The sequence below is a fragment of the Leuciscus leuciscus genome, assembly GCF_965113295.1.
Source record: "Leuciscus leuciscus genome assembly, chromosome: 17".
Classification (NCBI taxonomy): Eukaryota; Metazoa; Chordata; class Actinopteri; order Cypriniformes; family Leuciscidae; genus Leuciscus; species Leuciscus leuciscus.
Window position 1 is genome coordinate 40,295,230 of NC_138741.1, and position 15,275 is coordinate 40,310,504.

The 15,275-nt window shown below is 44.4% G+C and overlaps 2 protein-coding genes and 1 pseudogene across 4 annotated transcripts; 2 read left to right on the forward strand and 1 right to left on the reverse strand.

Annotated features, from left to right (window-relative positions):
- Positions 1 to 925: 925 nt before the first annotated feature.
- Positions 926 to 15,049, forward strand: LOC309478627 (uncharacterized protein). Its single transcript, XM_082142240.1, has 5 exons — positions 926 to 1,212; positions 1,328 to 1,409; positions 12,681 to 12,822; positions 14,262 to 14,388; positions 14,955 to 15,049. Exons 1-5 carry the CDS (start codon positions 1,193 to 1,195, stop codon positions 14,998 to 15,000), a joined length of 417 nt encoding a protein of 138 aa, XP_081998366.1. The 5' UTR covers positions 926 to 1,192; the 3' UTR covers positions 15,001 to 15,049.
- Positions 8,912 to 9,646, forward strand: LOC309478996 (putative nuclease HARBI1; annotated as a pseudogene). Its single transcript has 2 exons — positions 8,912 to 9,339; positions 9,510 to 9,646. The product of its transcript is annotated as a putative nuclease HARBI1 (transcript).
- On the reverse strand, positions 9,867 to 10,840 carry LOC309479972 (uncharacterized protein). 2 transcript variants are annotated; one of them, XM_082144290.1, is made up of 6 exons: positions 10,673 to 10,840; positions 10,544 to 10,605; positions 10,411 to 10,464; positions 10,261 to 10,329; positions 9,993 to 10,134; positions 9,867 to 9,898 (listed from the first exon to the last, which is right to left on the reverse strand). In XM_082144290.1, the coding sequence occupies exons 1-6, from the start codon at positions 10,824 to 10,826 to the stop codon at positions 9,891 to 9,893; spliced, it is 489 nt and encodes a 162-aa protein (XP_082000416.1). In that variant the 5' UTR covers positions 10,827 to 10,840; the 3' UTR covers positions 9,867 to 9,890. The 2 variants fall into 2 exon arrangements, with proteins under 2 accessions (XP_082000416.1, XP_082000417.1); XM_082144291.1 differs by lacking the exon at positions 10,411 to 10,464 and having other exon boundaries at positions 9,873 to 10,134.
- Positions 15,050 to 15,275: the final 226 nt, after the last annotated feature.

Sequence of the window (15,275 nt, forward strand, 5' to 3'; positions counted from 1 at the left end):
TCCGTACGCATGACAGGGGCATTGCCACCCACCATAGTGTAACAGACTCCCCGGAAGAGGGGAAGAGATCGTGCGAACTGAATCTCATAGCCGAGCCTGATGTTCTCTTGACCCAGCGGGACAGGTCTCTATCCAGGCTCCCCAGAACTGAACCAGCAGGGTCATGGGGTCTATTGTACAAGCAAAACAGTTAAAATATTTACATTTTTTATTTATTTAGCAGCTAAAATAATAGACCATGTAATTTGCATTTTTTTCGGCAATTTACTGTAATCAAAGATAAAGTCAATCACGAGAGTAGTTTAATTTTGAATGAAAAAGAGCAACTGATTCTGTGTTGAAGTTTTATTCACAAATGTCACGATTCAGAAGATTTCATTGTTCACATAAATTATAATCTCTGTTTCTCCTAACATTTATATCTCTTTAATCCTACAGAATATCCTCTATTGCCAGTCTTAAGCAGTGCCACATGAGGGCGCACTCACTCTTAGTACTTTTAGCAGCATGTCTTACATTTAAAGCTATATTAAAGTATCAGTTAACATTGTTTGTGCTTCCTCTGAGAGTATCTCTTTGATCATCACTGTAAAATGGTATATGAAAAATGGAGAATGCACACTAATTGTCTAATTTGTCACATGCAGCATTATAAGTGTTGGACAATGATGAGATCCAGTTTAGTCTTATTTCTCCTGATTTCATTTGTAAAAAGTTTTTCTGTTTATGGCACACACACACACACACACACACACACACACACACACACACACACACACACACAAAACGTAGCCTACAGCAAGTCGTTAATTTTATAATGTAATGGTGTTTACAGTATGAAATCATAAGCTCCTCCCACTGATGTGAAGCTCAACTCTTGAGCAGAAGAAGAGGAGTAGAGAAGAGGAGAGGTGTAGAGAGAGACTGAGACTGGTTCATCTGAGAGACTCTCATCACACCACTGTGTGTGTGTCTATGTGTGTGTTTGATATTAACAGGAGACACACAGATACTGTAGATGTCCTCATATACAGCAGTGATGCAGTGATGGATTCCTCTGTCTGTGGAGTTATGCACTCTTCTGACTAGTGATGATAATCGATTATTGATGACTATCATCTTTAGTAATGATGAAGGTGTTTCTAAATAGTCACGTGACGTGGCGAGTCGCGGATTATACTCACACCCTTTGATGGACTTATCACATGCGGGGTAAGTGAAATACCTGGTTATTACTCTACTAAAGTCATGGAATGAAACAGATTAGCGACTGAAGTCAGTAAAGTATTAGTGTTAATCTGCTCCAGTAACTGATGTTCTTGTTCAGGCTCAGACTGATGATGCTCAGGTTTCCCCCGTGTCCTCTCGTGCTCGCGCACTGGCTGCTGTCATGTCTTCTGTTCTCTCAGGTACAGTAGGTTAGATGAACACCTGTGTCTGTGTCGTGTCTTCTGTTCTCTCAGGTACAGTAGGTTAGATGAACACCTGTGTCTGTGTCGTGTCTCCTGTTCTCTCAGGTACAGTAGGTTAGATGAACACCTGTGTCTGTGTCGTGTCTCCTGTTCTCTCAGGTACAGTAGGTTAGATGAACACCTGTGTCTGTGTCGTGTCTTCTGTTCTCTCAGGTACAGTAGGTTAGATGAACACCTGTGTCTGTGTCGTGTCTCCTGTTCTCTCAGGTACAGTAGGTTAGATGAACACCTGTGTCTGTGTCGTGTCTTCTGTTCTCTCAGGTACAGTAGGTTAGATGAACACCTGTGTCTGTGTCGTGTCTCCTGTTCTCTCAGGTACAGTAGGTTAGATGAACACCTGTGTCTGTGTCGTGTCTCCTGTTCTCTCAGGTACAGTAGGTTAGATGAACACCTGTGTCTGTGTCGTGTCTCCTGTTCTCTCAGGTACAGTAGGTTAGATGAACACCTGTGTCTGTGTCGTGTCTTCTGTTCTCTCAGGTACAGTAGGTTAGATGAACACCTGTGTCTGTGTCGTGTCTCCTGTTCTCTCAGGTACAGTAGGTTAGATGAACACCTGTGTCTGTGTCGTGTCTTCTGTTCTCTCAGGTACAGTAGGTTAGATGAACACCTGTGTCTGTGTCGTGTCTCCTGTTCTCTCAGGTACAGTAGGTTAGATGAACACCTGTGTCTGTGTCGTGTCTTCTGTTCTCTCAGGTACAGTAGGTTAGATGAACACCTGTGTCTGTGTCGTGTCTCCTGTTCTCTCAGGTACAGTAGGTTAGATGAACACCTGTGTCTCCTGTTCTCTCAGGTACAGTAGGTTAGATGAACACCTGTGTCTCCTGTTCTCTCAGGTACAGTAGGTTAGATGAACACCTGTGTCTGTGTCGTGTCTTCTGTTCTCTCAGGTACAGTAGGTTAGATGAACACCTGTGTCTGTGTCGTGTCTTCTGTTCTCTCAGGTACAGTAGGTTAGATGAACACCTGTGTCTCCTGTTCTCTCAGGTACAGTAGGTTAGATGAACACCTGTGTCTGTGTCGTGTCTTCTGTTCTCTCAGGTACAGTAGTTTAGATGAACACCTGTGTCTGTGTCGTGTCTCCTGTTCTCTCAGGTACAGTAGGTTAGATGAACACCTGTGTCTGTGTCGTGTCTTCTGTTCTCTCAGGTACAGTAGGTTAGATGAACACCTGTGTCTGTGTCGTGTCTCCTGTTCTCTCAGGTACAGTAGGTTAGATGAACACCTGTGTCTGTGTCGTGTCTTCTGTTCTCTCAGGTACAGTAGGTTAGATGAACACCTGTGTCTTATGTTCTCTCAGGTACAGTAGGTTAGATGAACACCTGTGTCTCCTGTTCGCTCAGGTACAGTAGGTTAGATGAACACCTGTGCCTTATGTGTTAAAATGTAGAATGACTTGTTTAAGAAACAGGAAACAGTCATCGGTGTCAATCTCTGCAGATTCTCAGCTAACAAAAATAATTACTAAAAACATTTTGCTAATGTTCCTATTAAGTCATGAAAAAAATATTTCTGCATCCTCTGAATGTTCAAAACGTCCAATGAAAAATGTTTAGTTTTTTTCTTGGTTATGTGTCACGGTTTTGTTCTGGTTTTGTTCTTGTCATGTTTGCTTCCTTGTCTGTCATGTGATCCTGCCATGTGTCTTGTCATGAGTTTATTGTCTGATTGTTTGATCATTGTTCACAGGTGTCCCTTGTCTAGTCATTAGTCTGTGTATTTAAGCCCTCATGTTTGCCATGTGTCTTTGTCAAGTATTGTTTCATGTAATTCTGCTGTAGAGTAAGTTTCATGTTCATGCCACGTCATGTTTTTGTTTCATGTTTTATTTTCGTTACAATAAAACTGCACATGGGTTCTCATCTATCAACTTGCCTCCAGTGGATCCTTTATTACAGAATACTTGACCTACAACAATGAACCCAGCGGTTGCCCTCCTGAACCTACGCCAGGGAAATGTTCCCATTGAAACGTATGTGGCTGAATTTTGTGAACTCTCTCACCAGTTGGATTTTAATGACGTGGCCCTCAAGGACATATTTAGAGTGAATTTGAATGAGCCCATTCGCTCCCAGCTTCCTGGGGGAAAAATCCACTGGTCCTTGGCCCAATATATTGACTATGCCCTATTATTGAGTGGTTCCTCATTTACTGTGGGTTTTGAGGAGAAGCCCCACAAACCCACAGTATCTGCCAAGCCTGAGCCACTTCACGTCGTGCCTGCCAAGCCTGAGCCACTTCACGTCATGTCTGCCAAGCCTGAGCCACTTCACGTCATGCCTGCCAAGCCTGAGCCACTTCAAGTCATGTCTGCCAAGCCTGCCAAGCCTGAATTTCTTCATGTCATGTCTGCCAAGCCTGAATCTCTTCACGTCATGTCTGCCAAGCCTGAATCTCTTCATGTCATGTCTGCCAAGCCTGAATCTCTTCATGTCATGTCTGCCAAGCCTGAATCTCTTCATGTCATGTCTGCCAAGCCTGAATCTCTTCATGTCATGTCTGCCAAGCCTGAATCTCTTCACGTCATGTCTGCCAAGCCTGAATCTCTTCACGTCATGTCTGCCAAGCCTGAATCTCTTCATGTCATGTCTGCCATGTCTGGGTCTCTTCACGTCACGCCTGCCAAGTCCGAGTCTGTTCACGCCACGTCGGCCGCCGAGCCTGTGTCTCCTGACAAGATGGCCGCCGCCGAGCCGGTGTCTCCTGACAAGATGGCCGCCGCCGAGCCTGTGTCTCCTGACAAGATGGCCGCCGCCGAGCCTGTGTCTCCTGACAAGATGGCCGCCGCCGAGCCTGTGTCTCCTGACAAGATGGCCGCCACCGAGCCTGTGTCTCCTGACAAGATGGCCGCCGCCACGCCTGAACCTGAGCCCTCAGTTAGGGCTACACTAACAATTATGGCCACAGCCATATGGTGTGTGTGGTCTGTGCACACATTTGAAGTTCACGTCACGTCTGCCGATCCAGAGACTGAGCTTCACGTCACGTCTGCCGATCCAGAGACTGAGCTTCACGTCACGTCTGCCGATCCAGAGACTGAGCTTCACGTCACGTCTGCCGATCCAGAGACTGAGCTTCACGTCACGTCTGCCGATCCAGAGACTGAGCTTCACGTCACGTCTGCCGATCCAGAGACTGAGCTTCACGTCACGTCTGCCGAGCCAGAGCCTGTTCACGTCATTTCTGTTCTCGAGTCGTTGTCTGTTCCAGCCCATAACCCCATAGCTGTCCCCAAGAAAATTTTGGGGGGGGGCAGTAGGGTCCTTGATAGGACCATGGAGGCCGCGCCGCCATGGCCACCTGAACTGTCTGGTCCACCCTGGCCACCTGAACTGTCTGGTCCACCTTGGCCACCTGAACTGTCTGGTCCACCCTGGCCTCCAGCACAGCCGGATCCGCCCTGGCTTCCTGCACTGCCGGATCCGCCCTGGCTTCCTGCACTGCCGGATCCGCCCTGGCTTCCTGCACTGCCGGATCCGCCCTGGCTTCCTGCACTGCCGGATCCGCCCTGGCTTCCTGCACTCCCAGGTCCGCCCACGCCTTGCCACGGCCCAGGTCCGCCCACGCCTTGCCACGGCCCAGGTCCGCCCACGCCTTGCCACGGCCCAGGTCCGCCCACGCCATGCCACGGCCCAGGTCCGCCCACGCCATGCCACGACCCAGGCCCGTCCACGCCATGCCACGTCCCATGTCCTGTCCCCCTGCACGGGCCTGGCCCACCATCCCTCCCCCAAGACCGCCTCCGCTCCACCACCCACCTGGACTTTTATGTTTTGCTGGGCGTCGGGAGACGCCCTTAGAGGGGGGGATTCTGTCACGGTTTTGTTCTGGTTTTGTTCTGGTCATGTTTGCTTCCTTGTCTGTCATGTGATCCTGCCATGTGTCTTGTCATGAGTTTATTGTCTGATTGTTTGATCATTGTTCACAGGTGTCCCTTGTCTAGTCATTAGTCTGTGTATTTAAGCCCTCATGTTTGCCATGTGTCTTTGTCAAGTATTGTTTCATGTAATTCTGCTGTAGAGTAAGTTTCATGTTCATGCCACGTCATGCCACGTCATGTTTGTTTCATGTTTTATTTTCGTTACAATAAAACTGCACATGGGTTCTCATCTATCAACTTGCCTCCAGTGGATCCTTTATTACATTATGTGAACATTCCATTTTTATAAGTTTGCAAACATTATGGAAACGTGACTTTTGAATGTTCTGGAACGAGTAATAAAATGTAAAAAATTCCAGGAAAAAAATAATAATCCATGAACGGTGTATAAATAATGCTTTTGTGCTAACGCTTTGAGAACATCATTAAAGACCAGATGAACAAACGTTCTATAAACGTTACTGGAAGAACTATTGTTCATAACTTCGAGAGAAGCTTGACAGAATGTTCCCCGTTATCTGGGATATTCATTGTATGTTTCAGCACAGGAATCGCTCTTCAGGGCTGTTTACACCTGGCCACTTCATGCGTCTTCTGTAATCGGATAGCTATCCGATCGTGAAAATACCAGGTGTAAATGCCCTCCGAAATAGTCTGGCTATCACCAGACCAAGCTGAATCTTGTAAGATTGAACATTAGTCTTGCAGAGACGGAGAGTGTGAGTAGGAGGTGTCCATGAGCTAGGAGCAGGAGCAACTTTTGCTAAGTATTCTGATTAATTATTTTGTAATTTTGCCTCCACGTCCCCCCGATTGCCCACGAGCTTCTCCTCCTGTCCATACGGTAATCTCTCTACTGTGCGACAGAGAGTCGCGTGGTTATGACGCAATCGTTAGCCTATTATTACAGAAACTGCATCTACGGGGCCATAACGTAAGATACACGGTAATGGAGCCTTTTATACATTTTCGTGTTTCTTTAGAAATAAATAATGGACAAATAGAGTCTTTAAACGCCTCAGATGTAAAGTTATTCGCTGTCAAAGTGACGCCAAAATGAATGGGAGTCAATGGAATGCTAACAGCAGGTGATGGTCCGCTAATCAATGGCGGCGCCCGGGGAAGGTACGCTTTTCGGGTGCTGGATTACCCCCTTGCTCTGTACGCTATTGGATAGTCCTTCAACCAATCAGACCAACGATCTCGGTGACGTACTTTGCAGAGCGACACGAAAACTTCAGGCAGGAAATGTGTAACCAAACGTGTTGATCAGCGGTTTGCAGAAGCAGCAATTTTTCCAGGTTATGTAAAAAAACAAAACATGAAAGTTAGTGGTATTTACACCCACTCGAGCGATTTGTTTGCTAAAAAGAAGCCATTGAGCATCATCGAGAGGTTAAAAGGAATTGGACAGAGCCGTCCCAGCTAACAAAAATAAGTTGTCAGAACGTTTTGCTAACATTCCCATTAGGTTAGGAAAACGTTATTTCTGAATGTTTTTTAAACGTTGAAAACATCCAGTTTTTTTATATATATATTGAGAACGTTTTTTTCTTGGTTTATGTGGACGTTACAGGAACATTCCATTCACTCATTTTCGAAATGTTCTGAAAACGTTATATTTGAACGTTTTCTGGACGTTCACATCACCCTGAACGGGTGGGCCGTCCATCACCGGGCTTACACTGACACTCGAGTATCGCTAACTCAAATACTGTCATTTTACAGTGATGCTTCAGGCTGAAGAGAGACCGTAGAGTGTAATGTTTGTCTGGAGACGCTGGATGTTTGGTTTAAAGATGGCATGGAATGGAGCGCATGCGCAGAGTTGTGAGTGATAGAAAGACAATGAGAGAATTTAGTTCAGAATCAGATGAAATGCTGTTACTGAATGGAAATTCAAAGTCCTGATTGATTAGTGTATTAGGTTCAATCCCAGCTAACAAAGAACCCAACAAACACAGAACTTCCCCCCTAACGTTCCCATTTGGTTATTGTTTTTGGAACCAAATAAGAACGTTCTAGGAACCTAAAGAGAACTTTCTCAGTAACTTACTTTGCAGGTTATTTTTAGGTTTAACTTTATAACCCAAATAAAACCTTCCCAGAACGTTCCCTGCAGGTTATTAAAAAAAAATGTTTTACGTTCACTAACGTTCTTTAAAAGTTATGTATAAATGTTTGAACAAAACGTTCTTAAAACATTTTTTAAAAACTGGATGTTTTGAACGTTCAGAAAACAGTAAAAAAAAAAAAGTTTTCATAACATTTCCAAAATGATAAAACATTCTTAATACTTAAAAAAAAAATGGATGTTTGGAACATTAAGACAACATTCAGAAATAAAGTTTTCATAACTTAATGGGAATGTTAGAAAAACATTCTAAGAACATATTTTTGATATCTGGGAATGTTGTTCTAGGAACGTTTTCACTCAACATCAGAACATCAGTCAAGAACAAATAACATCACAAGGACGTTCTAAAAACTTTGTTCTAAGAACGTTTTTCTCTCAACGTTACGAGAATGTATTTTAACTCTATGAACATTATAAGAACGTTCCAGAAATATTATTTCAGTAAAGTGTTTTACTAACATTTACATAACCTTTACATAACGTTAGTGAAAGTTCCTGTTAGCTGGGATAACGGCTCTGGAATTGGACTGGATTAAACCCGCCAATAGCGCGCCAGGTGGAAAAGCCAGTTTGTGATTGGTTCCCGCAAATTAGTAAAGGAAGCAGCAGAGATAAATGTACAGGTTTCTCCAGTCTACCTCCGAAACGCATTCGAGGCGGATTTGAATCTGATCTTCAGGAGGAGATCTGGGCCATTTACAAGTGTAAATGTATCTGGTTGTTGAAACCACATATGTAAATGTTACTCCTCTCAACAAGGCTAAAAAATAAACGTGTGAGAGCGTGTTATAGGCTATATGTCATGTTATAGCCAGATATGACGGCGCTACTGCACAACCGCAGATGAGCAGCTGAGCATCTATTTAAGCAAGCGTGAAATCATGTTCTCTAATGAGAGCTGTCTCAGTACTATGGTACGGTCTAAATCCTGACTGGAAATCCTCACAGATATCATTTCTTTCTAAAAAGGAACACAGTTGTGAGGATACTGCTTTTTCTAATATCTTTGACAGAAAGGGTAGATTTGTGATCGGCCTGTAATTGACTAATTCTGTAGGATCATGTTGAGGTTTTTTAACCAGAGGTTTAATCATAGTCAGCTTAAAGTTTTCTGTATATCTGTCACGTTTTTGGGTTTATTTAGTCATATTTAGAGGTTGTTTATGTTTGAGTTTCTTTGTTAATCTTCTAGTCTGTTAATCAGGGGCCTGTACCATGAAGCCGGTTTAGGTGGCTAGCCAGCTATGTTTCAGTTTAGTTTCCGCCAACCCTGGGTTTTAGGTACTGTGAAAGTAGCTTGGCTTTAATCGGTGTTCGTTGCCATGGTATCTTACGCCGCACGGCTAACCTGCTCCGGGGCAGGTTATGTGACCAAAGAAACATATAGGTGACGTAACTAATTCCCAGCGTCTGTTCTCTGTTGCAATGGCTTCACCTTTTCTCCCAAATCCTGTGGACATCTCCGCGCAAATTGTTAGACGAGCACTTCGTAGAGAAAGAGTTTTTAGGGACAGACTAAATCCATTTGACTTTCCTGATACTTACTTGTATGAAAGATACAGATTTTCCGCGGAAGGAATGTCTTATCTTTGTGAACTTCTTGAGCCGCACATAACACATGTGACTCGTCGAAGCCATGCCCTTACTGCAAATGGTATGTATTGCGTTGCGTTTTTTTGCAAGTGGTACATACTTGTATGCAGTCGGTGATGCAGAGAATCTAGGGAAAAACACGGTCTGTCGAACCATTCGAAAGGTGGTCCTCGCTCTGCAGGGGTACATAAATAGCTTCATTGTGTTCCCTGGACATTTATCGTCCATGTCCATAAAAGAGGCCGTTTATAAAATTGCCGGTAAGATATCTTGATAGGGTGACATCACATGAACACATTTAACCTTTCACACTCATTTTCTTTCTTCTTCAAAAAAGCATATTTCACACTCAGAAATCTATTATACAGTAGTCTGCAGTAGCTACCTGTTAAGAATGATTTTAAATATATATTTTTAATTCCTATGATAGGATTCCCTAGAGTCATAGGAGCAATAGACTGCACACATGTTGCAATCTCCACAGCTCTCGGAGAACATGAGGCAGATTATGTGAACAGAAAGTCCTTTCACAGCCTTAAGAGGGTCGCACACCGGACGCGCAGCTAAAGGCACGTTTCAACTGCCTTAGGCGTTTAAGAGTGTCACCAGAGCGAGCATCACAGATAGTGGCTGCATGTGCCATTCTGCATAATATAGCCACTATCAGAAAGGAGCGAGTACCACCACAAAACCAGCTTCTCCCTGATGAAATTGACCCCATCACACTTGACCACCCAGCTGGCAGAGATGCAATCACAACACAATATTTTACTTAATAAAAGCACACTGACTCAAACTGTTTTATTGGTCATCATGTGGCTAGGGGGGAAGAAAGAGAGCAAGAAAAATTACATTAATAAACATTCATAGTGTTCATACTAAAGGGTTACTTGGTTAAAAAAAGTTCACATACTGAGATCTGTTTTTTCCAGCTGTTTGATCTCCAAATTAATTTTTTTAATTTGGAGCCTCCTCAGCTCACAGTCCAGCTCCTTCAGTGAACAGTCTAGTTCTAGACTCCTTTTGTACAGGGCCCTGACTGAGTCTGTTTCCACCTGAAACAATTCCACCACAAACAATCATTACACGTTTTCTGGAGGTTGATCAAATCACAAAAAGTGGCATGACTTTCTACAAACACAGGACTGACTGTAATTTATGTCAAGGGTTTAAAGCATTACCTTGTTCACATTCCTTCTGTAGCCCATTGAGGTAGAGGCCTCAGTTTCTGGGGCAGGTTGTGAAAAATCCTACAAAAGAGATGTGTAAGGGCCAGTCACTTAATTATGACATTCAAATGTGTGCCATAATAAAAAGCTCAGTGCATTCACCTCAGCAACTGTCTCAGAACACACAGACAGAGTGTCTTCATCGTTTGGTTCACCCTAATAAATAAAAAGCCAATGTAAAGCATAACTGTTGTAAAGCAGGTTATGTTTGGTGTTCTGTCTGCTGCATACTGACCTCTGTGTGGGAGACTGTGTGCATGTGTGCTGGCTTCAACAGGGACACTGTATTTCCCTCTACTGCAGAACAGAGTCAGCCATATTTAACTTGTTTTTAAAACATTAGTAATGCATTGCACACACATACCCAGTGTCACTTGCTTAGAGGAGCCAGCACCAGGGTCAGACTGTACAGCACTTGCAATCCCATCCATAATCGGCCGTCCCTTATTGTTACTCAGCGCCAGCTCCTCCGCCACAGTGTAATCTTGAGGAGGTGGCCCTCCCCCAGTTTTCCTCATTTCACATTTTTTTCTGTTTGCTGCAAACAAGTGTTTGTTATTAAATGTTCACAAAAATAATAAAAGGTTGTGGTAAATACTCACCACTTTGAATAATTTTTATATTTTGTCTTGATCTGCTGCCAAGACCGTTTGGAGTTGCGGTTGCATTTAAAAATCAATGAATATCAATCTTTCTTAGGATGTAATACATTCACATTTTACATACATCTACACACACGTATGTATATATCAACATGAATACATTTTCATTTAATACATTTTTAATATGATAAGCCTACATAAATGTACATACATTTTTTAACCTACGCATTCGGCAAATTTTCCTCCAAGATTGTTCTCTTACTTTGGCAGCAGATACAGTATTACTGCGTGCTTGAAAAACACTTCTATATTCTTCATATTTCTGAAGCATAATCTCTTGCTTCTACGCGGAAAAAATATATAGCTCTCGCTATATCCATATTGAACGCGATTGGTTGTTCAGTGTCGACGTCACTCTTTTATGTGCACGCGCGCGCGGATTAATCATAGCTTAAGGATCAAAGCCTGAGTTGACAGAGAAAGTTGATGAGCTGCATCATGGTACCAATAAAGCCTGATTGCATCGGTTTGGTTTTGTCGACTCAAAACCAATCCTGTAACCCCGCGTTTGTTCAGCTACCTTCATGGTACAGGCCCCAGTTCTCCTATGATCCCTGTTTGTCTCCTTGGTTACTAATTAATTAGGTTCCTTGTTTCAGGTGTGTCGTTAATTAGTCTCATTAGTTCCTCTTGTTTTCCTGTGTATTAAAGCCCTGTGTTTTGTCCTGTTCAGTTGTCTGTCTTCGTTAATGTTAAGCTGGTTGTTCTGTCCTGTTTCTTAGTCTCCCAAGCATTTCTTTAAGTTTATCGTTAATAAAGCCTGCTTTACAGAAATTCTGTTTCCTCGTTGCTGCAACCAAAAACCTAACAATATCATAGTGTCAAAGATGAATTAATGATATTAAGAAGAGGATCTGTGACCTCTGGGAGCATCTCTTTCAGTAGCTTAGTCGGTATAGGGTCTAACATACATGTTGTCGATTTAGATGATTTAACGAGTTTAGAAAATTCTTCCTCTTCTATAGCAATAAATGAATCAAATTTTTCCTCAGGGAGACTAAAATGCACTGCCTGATGCAATACTGTAGTAGACGGTTGCATAGTTATAATTTTGTCCCTGATATTATCAATCTTATAAGTGAAGAAGTTCATAAAGTCATTACTGCTGTGTTGCTTGGAAACTTCAGGGCTTGAAGATTTATTTTTCATTAGTTTAGCCACTATTTCAAATAAATACCTAGGGTTTTGTTTATTTTCTTCTAATAGGGTTGAAAAATAAGCAGATCTAGCAGCTTTTAAAGCCTCTCTGTATGCAATCGAGCTCTCCTTCCATGAAAGGCGAAATACCTCTAGTTTTGTTTTCTTCCAGTTGCGCTCCATTTTTCTGGCTGCTCTCTTAAGGGCCTGAGTGTGCTCGTTGTACCACGGCGTTGGACTATTTTCTTTAATCTTCTTTAAGCGCAACAGAGCAACTGTGTCTAAAGTGCTGGAAAAGAGAGAGTTAAAAGTTTCTGTCGCAATATCGAGTTCTTCTAAGCTATCTGGGTTGCTGAGATGATGAAACTGATCAGGAAGATTATTGATAAAGAAATCTTTAGTGGCAGAAGTGATAGGTCTAACATATTTAAAAAACACATATTTGAGTTGGTTTTTCAGCCTTGGCTAAATGTAGTAAACATGAGACTAATTATCTGAAAAGCCTGTAAAGAGTTGATAAATGGCATCAGTGGCTGCAGTGGCTTCCTCTCATCTCTCTTCTCTTTTTTATAGGCAGAGCTCCTGTCGTTTTGCTCACAGCATGACATGAACAGAGGAGGTGAAGGTCGCCAGTTGTTGTGCCACCGTCGGCTGTACCCGCCCCTGCCTCCTCCTCCTCCTCCTCCGCCTCCTCCACCCGCACTGCTCTCTATGGGTAAGGCACAGCACTCTCAGGGCTCTTCCTCCTCCTCCTCCTCCTATGCCTCCTCCACCCGCACTGCTCTCTATGGGTAAGGCACAGCACTCTCAGGGCTCTTCCTCCTCCTCCTCCTCCTCCTCCTCCGCCTCCTCCACCCACACTGCTCTCTATGGGTAAGGCACAGCACTCTCAGGGCTCTTCTTCCTCCTCCTCCTCCTCCTCCTCCACCCGCACTGCTCTCTATGGATAAGGCATAGCACTCTCAGGGCTCTTCCTCCTCCTCCTCCTCCTCTTCCACCCGCACTGCTCTCTATGGGTAAGGCACAGCACTCTCAGGGCTCTTCCTCCTCCTCCTCCACCTCCACCCGCACAGCACTCTCAGACTCTTCCTCCTCCTCCTCCACCCGCACAGCACTCTCTGGGCTCTTCCTCCTCCTCCACCCGCACAGCACTCTCAGGGCTCTTCCTCCTCCTCCTCCACCTCCACCCGCACAGCACTCTCTGGGCTCTTCCTCCTCCCCCTCCTCCACCTGCACAGCACTCTCAGGGCTCTTCCTCCTCCTCCTCCTCCCGCACAGCACTCTCTGGGCTCTTCCTCCTCCTCCTCCACCTGCACAGCACTCTCTGGGCTCTTCCTCCTCCTCCTCCTCCTCCTCCACCCGCACAGCACTCTCAGGGCTCTTCCTCCTCCTCCTCCACCCGCACAGCACTCTCAGGGCTCTTCCTCCTCCTCCACCCGCACAGCACTCTCTGGGCTCTTCCTCCTCCTCCAGCCGCACAGCACTCTCAGAGCTCTTCCTCCTCCTCCACCTCCAGCCGCACAGCACTCTCAGGGCTCTTCCTCCTCCTCCTCCTCCACCCGCACAGCACTCTCAGGGCTCCTCCTCCTCCTCCACCCGCACAGCACTCTCAGGGCTCTTCCTCCTCCTCCTCCTCCTCCACCCACACAGCACTCTCAGGGCTCTTCCTCCTCCTCCACCCGCATAACACTCTCAGGGCTCTTCCTCCTCCTCCTCCTCTTCCTCCTCCTCCACCCGCACAGCACTCTCAGGGCTCTTCCTCCGCCTCCTCCACTCGCACAGCACTCTCTGGGCTCTTCCTGCTCCTCCTCCTCCTCCTCCTCCTCCTCCTCCTCCACCTGCACAGCACTCTCAGGGTCAAATGTAGGGCGGGGATTGATTTTGTCCGTGTGGAATTGAGTAGTGAGTGATTGCAATACCCAAATTGGGGCAAAATACACATTATAACACTCTGGAAATTGTCTCTAATGTAATGTATTTACTGTTTTATTTACTTACCTTATTTTGGTGAACTAATTGTGTGAAAACCATCTACTTGTGTGATAAACATTTTTGATGTACAAAGCATCATAAAATACATTACGTATGCCTTTCATAATAAATGCCTTAACGCACTGTAGTGAATGATCCACACACTGGATGTGTGTGTTTCAGCTCCGGAGGCTCCTGCTCCTCTGCTGAGCTCCTGGTGGATGGAGATCATCGTGGTCGGGTCGGCAGGGAGTGCTTTAACGGTCTTCCTTTTCCTAACGGTCTTTATCTTCTACAGGGCCATAAAGAGGTATGTGTATCGTGCTGAATAGTGCTCTTCTCAGAACTTAGGTTGCCTGATTAAACATTGTTGTTTTGTATTTAGATGTTTACATGCACACTAATATGCTCATAACCACCAAACATCTGAGGCCTGCAGCATGAAGCTAGTTGTGCTAAATCTGAGTAGGTTTAGAGACGACAAAACCATACAAATGCAATCTGGTTTAGATCAGGTTCAGCGTCTCACAACGCTCGGTGTAAACGTTCTCTGTCAACTCAGGTTTGATCCAGAGTTTGTGATTAACTCTGAAGCACGGGCCGTGTGTGGGGTTTTGCAAAAGTGCAAATTGTAGTTGATTTTCATGTTTGCATTGTTTGAGTAATTTGTTCACACCTGTTCTATGTTCTGTTGATGTGTATTTAAGCCCTCTGTTTGTTCTGTTTATTGTCTGATCTCATGTATTAACGTTGTTCTTTTGCTTTGTTTAATATCCTGAAACTCTGAGTATTTGTTATTTTGATTTAGTGTTAAATAAATGTTACTGCTGCGATGTTGCCATCTTTACCAACAGATTAAACCATCTTCTCTCGTAGGGGAATCGCTTCCTCCAGGAGTACACAGGACTTCTTGGATCTCTAAGGGAAATTATTAAAAAAGCCTGCACAATATCAATGAAAAGAAGGACAAAAGAAAAGATAAAACCACTGTTTTAATGGCAAACGTTTCGGTCACATGTGACCTTTCTCAATGGCAAGTTGACAATAGGCTTGATGGACTTGAATCGAGCTGTCTGCTCTCTCATCGCTCTCGCGGTAATGTGATGTCATAACCCCATCATTCTGTGCAGCGCCGATTCAAGTCCAACCAGCCCAACGCTTAGTCCAGGAGCCATCTTAAGACGTCACATGATTACA

What these genes read in the sequence shown, in the direction of transcription:
- LOC309478627 (XM_082142240.1), top strand. Translation starts at nt 1,193, where the DNA reads ATGGACTTATCACATGCGGG. An exon ending in ATGGACTTATCACATGCGGG is followed by an intron (nt 1,213 to 1,327) that starts GTAAGTGAAATA and finishes GTTCTTGTTCAG; the next exon opens with GCTCAGACTGATGATGCTCA. An exon ending in ACCCGCACTGCTCTCTATGG is followed by an intron (nt 12,823 to 14,261) that starts GTAAGGCACAGC and finishes TGTGTGTTTCAG; the next exon opens with CTCCGGAGGCTCCTGCTCCT.
- LOC309479972 (XM_082144290.1), bottom strand. Translation starts at nt 10,826, where the DNA reads ATGAGGAAAACTGGGGGAGGGCCACCTCCTCAAGATTACACTGTGGCG. An exon ending in CTCTAAGCAAGTGACACTGG is followed by an intron (nt 10,606 to 10,672) that starts GTATGTGTGTGC and finishes TCTGTTCTGCAG; the next exon opens with TAGAGGGAAATACAGTGTCC. An exon ending in GTTCTGAGACAGTTGCTGAG is followed by an intron (nt 10,330 to 10,410) that starts GTGAATGCACTG and finishes TCTCTTTTGTAG; the next exon opens with GATTTTTCACAACCTGCCCC.